Here is a 14,132-nt window from a genome sequence, read left to right as displayed (position 1 = left end):
TAAGACTGCTATTATAAGATTTTGAGAAATAGTATAAACTGAGAAGAACACATACTTTTGTGGTTATGAGGGGGGGAGGGAGGGAGGGGGGAGAGGGTTATTTACTGATTAATTAGTAGATAAGAACTGCTTTAGGTGAAGGGAAGGACAATACTCAATACATGGAAAGTCAGCTCAACTGGACTGGACTGGACCAAAAGCAAAGAAGTTTCTGGGATAAACTGAATACTTCAAAGGTCAGTGGAGCAAGGGCAGGGGTTGGGGGACTATGGCTTAAGGGGACTTCTAAGTCAATTGGCAAAATAATTCTATTATGAAAACATTCTGCATGCCACTTTGAAATGTGGCGTCTGGGGTCTTAAATGCTAACAAGCAGCCATCTAAGATGCATCAATTGGTCTCAACCCACCTGGATCAAAGGAGAATGAAGAACACCAAGGTTACACGATAACTAAGAGCCCAAGAGACAGAAAGGGCCACATGAACCAGAGACTTACATCATCCTGAGACCAGAAGAACTAGATGGTGCCCGGCTACAACCGATGACTGCCCTGGCAGGGAGCACAACAGAGAACCCCTGACAGAGCGGGAGATCAGTGGGATGCAGACCCCAAATTCTCACAAAAAGACCATACTTAATGGTCTGACTGAGACTAGAGGAATCCCGGCTGTCATAGTCCCCAAACCTTCTGTTGGCCCAGAACAGGAACCATTCCCGAAGACAACTCAGCAGACATGAAAGGGACTGGACAGTGGGTAGGAGAGAGATGCTGATGAAGAGTGAGCTAATTATATCAGGTGGACACTTGAGACTGTGTTGGCATCTCCTGTCTGGAGGGGGGATGGGAGGATAGCGAGAGTTGGAAGCTGGCAAAATTGTCACGAAAGGCAACACTGGAAGGGCTGACTCATTAGGGGGAGAGCAAGTGGGAAAACGGAGTAAGGTGTATATAAACTTTTATGTGACAGTCTGACTTGATTTGTAAACGTTCACTTGAAGCTCAATAAAAGTTAATAAAAAAAAAGATATTTCCAATAAATAGGTCAATGGTCTTGCAAAACTCCATCATGAGACGTCCAGCATCATTTCTATCACCAAGACTATATTGTCCTTTTTCATTTCCAACCTTCACATTCCAACCACCAGTAATTATCAATGCACCTTGATTGCATGTTTGATCAATTTCAGACAGCAGAAGTTGGTAAAAAATCTTCAATTCACTCATCTTTGGCATTAGTGGTTGGTGTATGTGATCATTAAGGTTGTATGTATGTCAACTTGGTTTGGCCATGATTCTCCGTGGTTTGGCAGTTATGGTGTAGTTTGGCAGTCGCACGATGATGGCAATCACTTCCACGATGAGATCTGATATAATGTGTGATCACCTCCATGACAGGATCTGCTGTGAGTAGCCTATCAGATGAAAGGGAGTTTCCTTCGGCGTGTGGCCCACATTGAATGTAAGTGGACTTTCTGGCAAGGTCGCAGGCTTTTGCTGGCTCTGGATCCTGCAGCTGGCTCCTGTTCATCTGACCTCTGGTATTTGGGACTTGAGCTAGCAGCTTACCTGCCATCTTGCCTGTTGATCTTGGGATTTGTTGTTCTTTGCAGCCTGCGAGCAAGAGCCCTGCTGTATGCCCTGCCAATCATGGGTTCGCTAGGCCCTGTAGCTAGGTGAATCAGGAGAAGCCTCGAGCCTGGCCCATGGACTTGGGGCATTCCAGCCTCTATGACCACATGAGTTATTTCCTTGATATAAAGCTCTCTCTATATCTATTTGTGTGTTTTGCTGGTTTTGTTTCTCTGGAGAACCTAGCCTAAGACAGTGCATAAATTTGAATAATAGCCTTCCTTGTAGGCATATGGATATTATCCTATCACTGACAGCACTGTAATTCAGGGTAGATCTTGAAATGTTCTTTTTGACAATGAATGCAGCGCCATTCCTCTTCAATTTCCCATTCCCAGCATAACAGCCCATGATTGTCCAATTCAAAATGGCCAATACCAGCCTATTTCAGCTCACTAATGGCTAAGATATTTTCAAGCGTTCCACTTCATTTTTAACAAATTCCAAGATTTCCAGATCATTCCATCTTCCAATTACTAATGGAAGTTTGCAGTTATTTCTTCTCATTTTGAGTTGTGCCACATCAGCAAAAGAAGGTTGCAAAAGCTTGACTCCACCCATTAAGGTCATCTCTACTTTGAGGAGGCAGCTCTTCCCCAGTCATACTTCGAGTGTCTTCCAGCCTGAGAGGCTCATCTTTCGGCACTGTATCACACAATGTCCAGCTGCTACTTATAACGTTTTCACTGGCCAATTTTTCAGAAGTAGATTGCCAAGTCCTTTTTCCTAGTCTGTGTTAATCTGGAAGCTCCACTGAAACCTGTCCACCACGGGGGGCCCTGGTGCTATTTGAAATACCAGTGGCATAGCTTTCAGCATCACAGCAACATGTAAGCCACTACAGTATGACAGCTGACAGACAACTAGTTGTCCTTCTGCTTAGCACATACCAAATTCCCAGTACCCAAAAGGAAAGCAGTTATTTAGCACAGTTTTGGCACAATGAGCCACTCTTACTAGTTAGAGTGATAGAAACCTTCACCAAATCCAAGTTCCCAGATGCCAGCCAAAGGCCAACACTGGACAAAAGTCAGGCCTGTTATGTTAAGTCTTTTCCACATACTAGCTTTCTGATTTTTTTTTTTTAGTCATCTATTTTTTTTATTGTATACTCTCAGGTACTGTCACAAAGCAGAATTAGGACTGCACTGGATTCAAAAAGCTAATTAAATTTAACATTTTTCCATGTGATCTAATTTCCTTTGACCTGTATATCCACAGGAGCCCTGGTGGCACAGTAGTTAAGAGTTCGGCTGCTAACCAAAAGGTCGGCAGTTTGAATCTACCAAGTGCTCCTTAGAAACCCTATGGGGCAGTTCTACTCTGTCCTATAGGTCTCTATGAGTCAGAATCAACTCGACAGCAATGGGTTTATTTACTTATTTATTTTGGTAGATTTGGTTTAATAGTCATTAATAGTCTCTTTCTATATTGAAGAATCCAGGAATCGGGGGGGAAAAAGCAGTTCAGGGGAGTTGTCACTTCCAATGCTCTCAAAATAATGATTACTGAGAATCTTTCAAAGACATCAAAAAAGCTTTATTAGTTTACTAGTCTAGAAAGCATTTTAAATTTTACATATGACCTAACTTTGATAAAAAATTTCCAGAGTCCAAAATCATATATATATATAACTATCTTTATCTTTTAGACCAAATCAAATAACTATCTCATGATAAAGAAAACATGTACTTGTTTTAATATAAGGTTCTGTACATATATCGCAATCTATATTAACTATAATATTTCATTTTATGGCCATACCATTTATTAAAACTGTTATTTATTAATGAATTTTAGGTCATTTCTAGTTTTTAATTATTACAAATGAAGCTTCAATGGACATCCTTGTTCATGTATTGAACAAGTACATTTTTAAGATATAATTCCTATAATAGAACTGCTAGATTGAAGATAAATAACTCTCTGAAGCAGGCTACACTAATTCATACTCCTCACCATGTATAAAAGCAGTAACAGCTACTTTTAACTTCAAAAATTATATTTGGATTACAATAACCTTAATTGCTTACAAGTAAACCAACTGAGAACTCACCTCGTCCACTTCCATTGCCACTTCTGCTTTGGTAAGTGTCACCATTACCTGCAAGGCATTGATTTACAGAATATAAAGCTCTTTGAGCACACAAACCATACAGCTATTTCTATTCAATCACTGAGTAATTACTAAAGACTCCTAGTCTCTTAGTTTACACATCTCTTAATTAAGATTTAATTTAAACATTTCCCTCATGTGTACATTTTTCAAGAACTGTGTTCTCATTTTTTTCATTTTCTTCTCAAATCTCACCAATATCTCTACCCTGAGGATCCTTTCCTTCCTCCAATTAAAGGTATAATTCACACCTCAAATTAAAAGGAGGATAACAGAGTATAATTCAGTGCACAAATTTTATAAGGGAGGAAAATTCTCCACATACTTTTGCCTATAGATCTAAAACACACAAGAAAATCACGAGCCTAACTAGTGTCCTTAAATATGTTAAGTTTACCAATCCTAGAGCTAAAAGCATATATAAACGATTAATATTCAGTAATAATTCTATTTCTTACCTGCACCACTTAATGTTGGTCTTTTAGAACCAAAAAGACCACCAGTACACTGTGTTCCTTCACGCTGTTCAAATTCGTTATCTAGATTTACAGATGATAAAATTAGATTCTTTCTTTTAAGAAGTTTTAAAATCATGCAATAAAAAGAAATACCAAGTTATGGTGCCAGAGTTAAAATATGCGGGATAAAATAATATGTGGGGTTGAAATTTAACAAGAATAACAATTAGTATTTTTCTGAGTATCACAAAAAATTTTTTTCAGTTACAATTATTTCCTCAAAATTTTTATTCTATTAAAACTTTTATGAAAAATATTATGTAAAAGTAGTTAGGGCCAATGCTATGCCAAAATATGTTATAAGCAAAGGTTAAATCCCCTCCAAAAAGCAGAAGTACTACTGCCCTAGAAACTTCATACTGCATCATCTCACTATTGTTCAGAATAGTATGTACCCCTTGGGCTCTCACTGCTGCCAAATCAAGCCCTCCCAGTCCTGCACAACAACTCTTACACTTTTTTAAATTGAAAAAATTCACCAACCTGACACACATCTATTAAGTCATTATTACAAATTTATGTTTTTAGCTTCTAAAACTACTAATCTGATCTCCCCTGTTAAGAGACATATACATTTCCGCTGGAGGAAATTAAAGCAGAAAGCCAAGCTGGTGGAAGGAGGCATTTTGGGGAACCTACAGAAGGCCATCTATTTATAAGGTCGGTCATCATTACCAAGGTTCTAAAATTCTTAAAAGTACGTAATGTTAAAGAACTAAGTCATGCAAACTTCTAAAAAAATTCATATATTCAACTTAACTGAGACACAATTATATGTATTAAAAAAAATAATATTATCCACAAAGTGGGAAATTATTGCATGCCAAGCACTGTGCTAAGCTATTCTCATGTAATGCTCCTAACAATCCTATATATAGGTATTAGTTTTTATCATTGCCTTCTTAACAAATGAAGCAAACCATTTACAAGACACTACTAACTTGGACTTCCTAGACCAAAACCTCCACGGCAACCTCGGAAACTGCCTCTTCCACCTCTTCTGGATGGCCCTGAAGCTTCCGAATCATTTCCATCTTGATAGCCTATAATATTCAAACACACACACACAAGAACAAAATAACAACAAAGAAATCTTGGGGACATGGTGGCCAAGTTTAAGCCTTGCATAATTCAATGATGTTAAATACATATTTTAAGGCATTCGCAACTACTCACTTAAATTTAAAAAATGCTGTATTTAACCTACAAATGGTAAATTTTAATATTATAAGTAGGACAACAATTACAAAAAAACTCACTGCTTGCTTTGGGAATCAAAACTAAAAATGACTAAAGGGAGAAAGTGTCACTTGAATAAAACACTGAATGTTTCCACAGCGGCACTATTAACTATATTTCCACAATCCACAGAAGGATAAATCCTAGGCTTACATTTGTTTTCTACAGAAAATAATAAACATATTACTCAAAACAAGACATTTAGGTACATATAAAGTCTGACTTCCTGTTATAAACAATTCATTTTTAATTTAATAGAATAAAAAAAAAAATCAGTAGAAACAGTTCTAGTAAAATATGATTCCACTGAGGGTAGAACCAGATCAATTTAAAACCAAACTGCAAACTGGGCAGGAAATAAAGAAATTGAGGTTGTTTATGAATTTGCAACTATTTACACCCAAAGAGACTGATAAAGACAAAAAGTCTACGTATGTTATTACTTGGTGTTAGAAAATCTGTTTATAAAATGGACAGAACGAACCCAAAATAGATTAATATTTATGCCTCTATTACCTAAACCTTACAGAACATGGCTCAATCTATTAACAATCTATATATCAAGAGATGGTTACACTTTTTGTTTATTCTAAGTTATTTATTTGTGATGCCTTACCCTTTAAGAAACCTTATCAGAGTTTATCACTTTTCAAGACAACAGTTTTATCTTACTGATCCTCTCTATTCTTTAAGTACAAGATACTTTCTTTTATATATATATATACACACACACACACACATATATAAAACCAAACTCGCTGCCTTTGAGTCAATTCTGACTCATGGTGACCCTATAGGATAGAGCAGAACTGTCCTAGAGGGTTTCCTAAGACTGGCTGGTGGATTTGAACTGCTGACCTTTTGGTTAGCAGCCAAGCTCTTAACCACTGTGGTACCAGGGCACCATGTATGTATTATATAAAACACATATATACTAAGATTAAGATATAATAATAAAATTAACACCTATGTACCCACTACCCAGGTTAAGAACTAAAATTTTCTGAATACTTTTGCAGGCCACATGTGGTACCTCAGCTCTAATAATGTTTCTTTCCTCCTCTCCCCTGAACACATCTTCCCACCCAACCAACCACTACCCTGAATTATTTTTCATTTCCTTCCTTTAATTTTTATTTTACCAACTAGGTATATATCCCTAAGCAAAATGTTGTCTAGCTTTGACGTTGAGCTTTATATAACGGAGTCATACAAAGAATATTCTTCTACATCTTGCTTCTTTTATCCAACTTCGTTTTGTTCATTCACTTTTCATTTATTCATTCATTCACTCACTGTAGTTCATTCACTTTTACTGCTAAATAACACTCCATTGTATCAGAAATGGACACGCTGATCCTAAAATTTATATGGAATTACAAGGGACATAGAATAGCCAAACAATTTTGAAAAAGAACAAAGTTGGAGAGATCACTTTTCCTGATTTCAAAGCTTACTACAAAGCTACAATAATTAAGACAGTGTAGTAGTGTCATGCAGACCAATGGGATGAAATTCAGAGTCCAGAAATAAACCCATACACTTGGGGTCAACTGATTTTCGACAAGTATGTCAAGACCATTCACTGGAGAAAGAACAGTCTTTCAACAAATACTGCAGGGATAACTGAATCTCCACGTGCAAAAAAATGAAGTTCCGCCTCTGCCTCACATACAAAAATTAACTCAAAACAGATCAAAGTCCTAAGTGTGATTAAAACTATAAAACTCTTAGAAGGAACACTGGTGAAAATTTTGGACTAGGCAACAATTTTTTAGATACAACACCAAAAACACAAGTGATAAAAGAAAAAGTTATAAACAGGACTTCGTCAAAATTAAAAACTTTTGTGCTTCAAAGGATACCATGAAGAAAGTGAAAAGACGACCCACAGATTGGGAGAAAATATTTGCAAATCATCTATCTGATAAGGTAATTATATCTAAAAAAAAATTTTAATTATATCTAGAATATGTTAAAAACTCTTAAAGTTCCACAATAAAAAGACAAATAATTCAATTTAAAAATGGGCAAAGGATATCAACAGACATTCCTCCAAAGATGATATACGAATAATAAAAAGCACACGTAAAGATGCTCAACAACTTTATCACAACAAGATGCCACTTCACACATATTAGGAGGGCTATAAAAAAAGACAGACAATAACAGGTGTTGGTGAGGATGTTAACAGAAGCTAGAACTCTCATACTTTCCTGGTAGGAACGTAAAATATAGGGCAGCTGATGCAGAAAACAATTTCAGCAGTTCCTCAAACAGTTAAACACAGAGTTACTATATGACAGAAATTCCACAAGTATGTGCCCAAGAAAATGAAAACATATGTTCACACAAAAACTTGCACACACATTAAAAATATAGTAGTCTTATTCATAATAGCCTAAAAGTGGAAACAACCCAAATGTCCACCAGCTGATGAATGACTAAACAATGTGTGGTATATACCCATACAACGTGATATTACTCAGCCATAATAAAAAAGAATAAACTACTGTTATGTGCTACAACATTAATGAACTTTGAAAACATTATGCTGAGTAAAAGAAGCCAAACAAAACACCACATATGTTGTTGTTAGGTGCCATCGACACGAGTCTGACTCGTAGCTACCCTATGTACAGCAGAACGAAACACTCCTGGTCCTGTGCCATGTCCACAATCGTTGTTATGCTAGAGCCTACTGTTGCTGCCACCGTGTCAATTCATCTCATTTGAGGGTCTTCCTCTTTTTCATTGACTGTGTACTTTACCAAGCGTGATATCCTCCAGGGACTGATCTCTTCCGACAGTAAGTCCAAAGGATGTAAGACATAGTCTCGCCATCCTTACTTCTAAAGAGCATTCTGGTTGTACTTCTTCCAAGACAGATATGTTCATTCTTTTGGCAGTCCATGGTATATTTGATATTCTTTGCCAATACCACAATTCAAAAACATCAGTTCTTCTTCTGACCTCCTTATGCATTGTGCAGCTTCTGCACACACTTGATGCGACTGAAAATACCATGGCTTGGGTCAGGCACACCTTAGTCTTCACGGAGACATCTTTGCTTTTCAACACTTTAAAGAGGTCTTTTGCAGCAGATTTACCCAATGCAATGTGTCTTCTGATTTCTTGACTGCTGTTTCCATGGCTGTTGATTATGGTTTCCAGTGAAATGAAATCCCTTACAACTTCAATCTTTTCTCCATTTATCATGATGTTGCTTATTGGTCCAGCTGTGAGGATTTTTGTTTTCTTTATGTTGAGGTGCAATCCACACTGAAGGCTGTGGTCTTTGATCTTCATTAGTAAGTGCTTCAAGTCCTCTTCACTTTCAGCAAGAAAGGCTGTGTCATCTGCATAATGCAGGTTGTTAATGAGTCTTCCTCCAATCCTGATGCCCTGTTCTTCTTCATAAAGTCCAGCTTCTTGGATTATTTGTTCAGCATACAGATTGAACAGATACAGTGACAGGGTACGACCCTTACACACACCTTTCCTGACTTTAAACCATGCAGTTTCCCCTTGTTCTATCCAAACAACTGCCTCTTGATCTATGTACAGTTTTCTCATGAACACAATTAAGTGTTCTGGAATGCCCATTCTTCATAATGTTATCCGTAATTTGTTATGATCCACACAGTCGGATGCCTTTGCATAGTCAAAAAAACACAGGTAAAAATCTTTCTAGTATTTTCTGCTTTCAGCCAAGATTCATCTGACGTCAGTAATGATATCCCTGGTTCTACATCCTCTCCTGAATCCAGCTTCAATTTCTAGCAGTTCCCTGTCGATACACTTCTGCAGCCACTTTTGAATGATTTTCAACAAAATTTTACCTGCATGTGATATTAATGATACTGTTTGATAATTTCTGCATTTGGTTAGATCACTTTTCTTGGGAATAGGCATAAATATGGATCTCTTCCACTTCGTTGGCCAGGTAACTGTCTTCCAAATTTCTTGGCATAGAGGAGCGAGCACTTCCAGCACTGCATCCAATTGTTGAAACATCTCAATGGATATTCCGTCAATCCCTGGAGCCTTGTTTTTCACCAATGCTTTCAATGCAGCTTGGACTTCTTCTGTACCATCGATTCCTGATCATATGCTACCTTTTGAAATGGTTGAACATCGACCAATTCTTTTTGGTATAGTGGCTCTGTATATTCCTTCCATCTTCTTTTGATGCTTCCTGTGTTATGTAATGTTTTCTCCCATAAAATCCTTCACTATTCCAACTCTAGGCCTGAATTTTTTTCTTCAATTCTTTCAGCTTGAGAAATGCTGAGCGTGTTCTTCCCCTTCCGGTTTTCTATCTCCAGCTCTTTGCATGTGTCATTATAATACTTTGTCTTCTCGAGCCACCCTTTGAAATCTTCTGTTTAGCTTTTTTACTTCATCATTTTTTCCTTTTGCTTTAGCTACTTAACGTTTGAAAGCAAGTTTCAGAGTCTCTTCTGACATCCATCTAGGCCTTTTCTTTCTCTCCTGTCTTTTTAATGACCTCTTGCTTTCTTCATGGATGATGTCCTTGATGTCATTTCACAACTTGTCTGGTCTTCAGTCATTAGTGTTGAACGCATCAAATCTATTCCTGAGATAGTCTCTAAATTCAGATGGGATATACTCAAGGTCATACTTTTGCTCTTGTGGGCTTATTCTAATTTTCTTCAGTTTCAACTTAAACTTGCACATGAGCAACTGATGGTCTGTTCCACAGTTGGCCCCTGGCCTTGTTCTGACTGATGATATTGAGCTTTTCCATCATCTCCGCAAGTGTAGTCACTTTGATTCCTGTGTATTCCATCTGGCAAGGTCCATGTGTATAGCTACCATTTATGTTGGTGAAAAAAGGTATTTGCAAGGAAGAAGTCATCAGTCTTGCAAAATTCTATCATGCAATCTCCAACATTGTTTGCAACTTTTGCATTCCAATCACCAGTAATTACCAGTGCATACTCATTGCGTGTTCGATCACTTTCAGACTGTAAAAGCCAGTAAAAATCTTCAATTTCTTCATCTTTGGCCTTATTGGTTGGTATGTAAATTTGAATAGTCATATTAACTGGTCTTCCTTGTAGGTGTATGTATATTATCCTATCACTGACGGCGTTGTACTTCAGGATTGATCTTAGTATGTTCTTTTTGACAATGAACGCAATGCCATTCTTCTTCAAGTTGTCATTCCCAGCATAGTAGACCATATGACTGACTGATTCAAAATGGCCAATACTACAGGTCTGTCAGTTTGTCGTACTGTGGGGGCTTGCATGTTGCTATGATGCTGGAAGCTATGCCACCAGTATTCAGACACCAGGAAGGTCAACCATGGCAAACAGGTTTCAGCGGAGCTTCCAGACTAAGACAGACTAGGAAGAAGGACCCAGCAGTCTACTTCTGAAAAGAATTCGCCAGTGAAAACCTTATGAATAGCAGTGGAACACTGTCTGATATAGTGTTGGACGATGAGCTGCCCAGGTTGGAAGGCACTCAAAAGATGACTGGGGAAGAGCTGCCTCCTCAAAGTAGAGTCGACCTTAATGACTTGATGGAGTCAAGCTTTCGGGACCTTCATTTGCTGATGCAGCACGACTCAAAAGGAGAAGAAACAGCTGCAAACATCCATTAATAATCAGAACCTAGAATATACAAAGTGTGAATCTAGGAATACTGGAAATCGTCAAAAATAAAATGGAACACATAAAACATCGATATCCTAGGCATTAGTGAGCTGAAATAGACTGGTATTGGCCATTTTGAATCAGACATACCATATTATTCCATTTATATGGAATGTCCAGAATAAGTGAATCCCAGCTACAGAGAATATATTAGTGGTTTCCAGGGGACTGAGGAAGGGGGAATTGGGACTAACTGCTAATACGTATGGGGTTCTTTTTAGGGGAGATTTATATGCTCTGGAATTAGATAGTGGTGATGGTTACACAACATAGTGAATACTAAAAACCTCCCAAGTGTGCACTGTAAAATGCTGAGCTTGATGTTATATGAAGTAAATCTTCATAAAAAGATATGCATCACATAATATCAAATACTCAGGTATAGAAAGATAAATGAGACTTCTGCAGTGAAAACTATAAAACATGGCTCTAAGAAAAGTTAAAGATTTAAATAAAGAGATTCACAGATTGGAAGGCCCAAAGCATCGCATAATATCAAATACTCAGGTATAGAAAGATAAATGAGACTTCTGCAGTGAAAACTATAAAACATGGCTCTAAGAAAAGTTAAAGATTTAAATAAAGAGATTCACAGATTGGAAGGCCCAAAAATTGAAGACACTGATTCTCTCTACATTAAAGATTCAATGCAATCTCAATAAAAACTCCCATTAGATTTCTTGGTGGAAACTGATTCTAAAAATCATATAGAAATGCAAAGGACTAAAAATAACCCCAGTTATCTTCTGAAGAACAAAAAGTCTAGAAGATTTACACTATCAGATACCAGGACCTAGTATGAAACTACAGTAATTAGGCTATGTGGTAATGCTGCAAAAACAGAGAAACTGACCAATGGAACACAAGTGAGCCCAGAAACAGATTCACATTCATATATTCAACCACCTGATTTAGGACAAAGGCAGCCCTTCAGTGCAGAGCAGAAGGGACAGTCTTTTCAATAAGTGACACTGAGTCAACTGGACATCTGTATGGGAAAAACGTACTTTGATGCCGATACCTTACGTCATATACAAAAATAAATTCCAGATGCATTACAAAATAACTGTAAAAGCTAAAAAAATAAAGTTCTAAAAGGAGAACATAACAGAAAAGTCTACATGATCTCGGTACAAGGACTTCTTGAACGGAACAAAAATAAAATAAAACACAAACCATAAAAGGAAAGACTGATAAACTGGGCTGGTAAAATAACTTCTATCCATTAAAAGACACAATATATAGACCATATAGGAATCATTTGCACTATTCTTGCAACTTTTCTCTAAGTTTTAAATTATTCACAAATAAAAACTTAAAGACATCCAATAGAAAAATGGACAAAAGACTTCAATAAGCACTTCACGAAAGATGATATTCAAGTACCCAATAAATACATGAAGTTTGGTGCTTCATTACAAACCAAAACCAAACCAAACCTGCTATTGTCAAGTCGATTCTGACTCATAGTGACCCTGCAGGATGGAGAAGAACTGCCCCCACTGGGTTTCCAAGGAGCAGCTGGTGGATTCGAACTAGCAACCTTTTGGTTAGCAGCCGAGCTCTTAACCACTACGCCTCCAGGGCTCCAGTCTATCAAGGAAATGCAAACTAAAATCATAATGCGGTACCACTACACCACCAGTAAAATAGTTAAAAATAAAACACCAAGAACCGGTGAAAATGGAGGCATGTATATTAGTATAACCGCTTGGGAAAACATCTGACTATAGCTATTCAAGCTGAAACTATAAATAATCCATAAGGTAGCAACTGTACTTCTGAGTATATATACAATGTCAGCGAAAGAAAAGTACTAGAATGTTCAGAGCACCACTTTCACAAATAGCTCAGAATGGAAGTAATCAAATACTCATAAATAATAGAACAACAGTAAAAAGGAGCACTACACAGTAATGATAATAATCAACAACTGCAACTAACAATATGAATGAATCTCACAAATACATTGAGCAAATGTCAGACACGAAAGAGTACATACTGTATGATTCCATTTATATTAAGCACAATAACAGGTCAAATTAACCTATGCTGAAGAAGTCACAATAGGGGTTACTATGGATTTAATTAGTTCCCCCCAAAATTTATGTTGTAAATCCTAAACTCTATGCCTGTGGTTACAATCCCATTTGGGAATGAGTTGTCTTTGTTATGTTAATGAGGCAGGGCTAATGTAGGGTGGATCTTGAGTAAATCTCTGAGATACAAAAGCTATTAAACAAGAGAGCAGAGCAGAGATGGGGGGATATTTACGACAAGCCACATAGAGATCTCCAAGAAAGCAAGAAACAAGTTGAAGTGACAAGGACCTTCTCCCGGAGTCAACAGACAGAGAAGGCTTTCCCTCAGAGGAAGGGTCCTCAATTCAGACTTCAAGCTTCCTAAAGTATGAAAAAAGAAATTTGTTTGTTAAAGCCATCCACTTGTGGTATTTCTATTATAGCAGCACTAGATTGCTAACACAGAACTGGTACCGGAAGTAGGGTACTACTCTAACAGATACCTAAAATGTGGAAGCGGTTTTGTAACTGGGTAATGGGTAGAGGCTGGAAGAGTTTTAAGATGCCTGATAGTAAAAGTCAGAACAAGGCCAGGGGTAGGGGCCAACTGCGGAACAGACCATCAGCTGCTCATACACAAGTTTAAGAAAATCAGAACAAGTCCACAATAGGCAACATACAACCTGGAGCATATCCCACCTGAATTTAGAGACCATCTCAAGAACAGATTTGACACAGTGAACACTAATGACCGAAGACCAGACGAGCCGTGAAATGACATCAAAGACAGCGTACATGAAGAATGCAAGAGGTCTTTAAAAATGACAGGAAAGAAAGAAAGAAACAAAATGGGTATCAGAAGAGACTCTGAAACTTGCTCTTGAACATCAAGTAGCTAAGCAAAAAGAGGAAATGATGAA

At 37.5% G+C, this 14,132-nt stretch overlaps 1 protein-coding gene across 1 annotated transcript in view; it reads right to left on the bottom strand.

Moving 5' to 3' along the window:
* DDX4 (DEAD-box helicase 4) overlaps window positions 1–14,132 on the bottom strand; it is a 139,981-nt gene that overhangs the window by 47,286 nt on the left and 78,563 nt on the right. The window contains exons 10-12 of the mRNA XM_049863796.1: window positions 5,207–5,308; window positions 4,206–4,286; window positions 3,688–3,735 (exon numbers count right to left, since the gene is read on the bottom strand). Coding sequence (XP_049719753.1) covers window positions 3,688–3,735; window positions 4,206–4,286; window positions 5,207–5,308 — 231 coding nt within the window. The remainder of the gene's footprint in view (window positions 1–3,687; window positions 3,736–4,205; window positions 4,287–5,206; window positions 5,309–14,132) is intronic.

Source organism: Elephas maximus, chromosome 2, assembly GCF_024166365.1.
Source record: "Elephas maximus indicus isolate mEleMax1 chromosome 2, mEleMax1 primary haplotype, whole genome shotgun sequence".
In the NCBI taxonomy this organism is placed as follows: Eukaryota; Metazoa; Chordata; class Mammalia; order Proboscidea; family Elephantidae; genus Elephas; species Elephas maximus.
The sequence above is the reverse complement of the archived record's forward strand: the minus strand, read 5'-3'. Positions and strand labels throughout refer to the sequence as shown.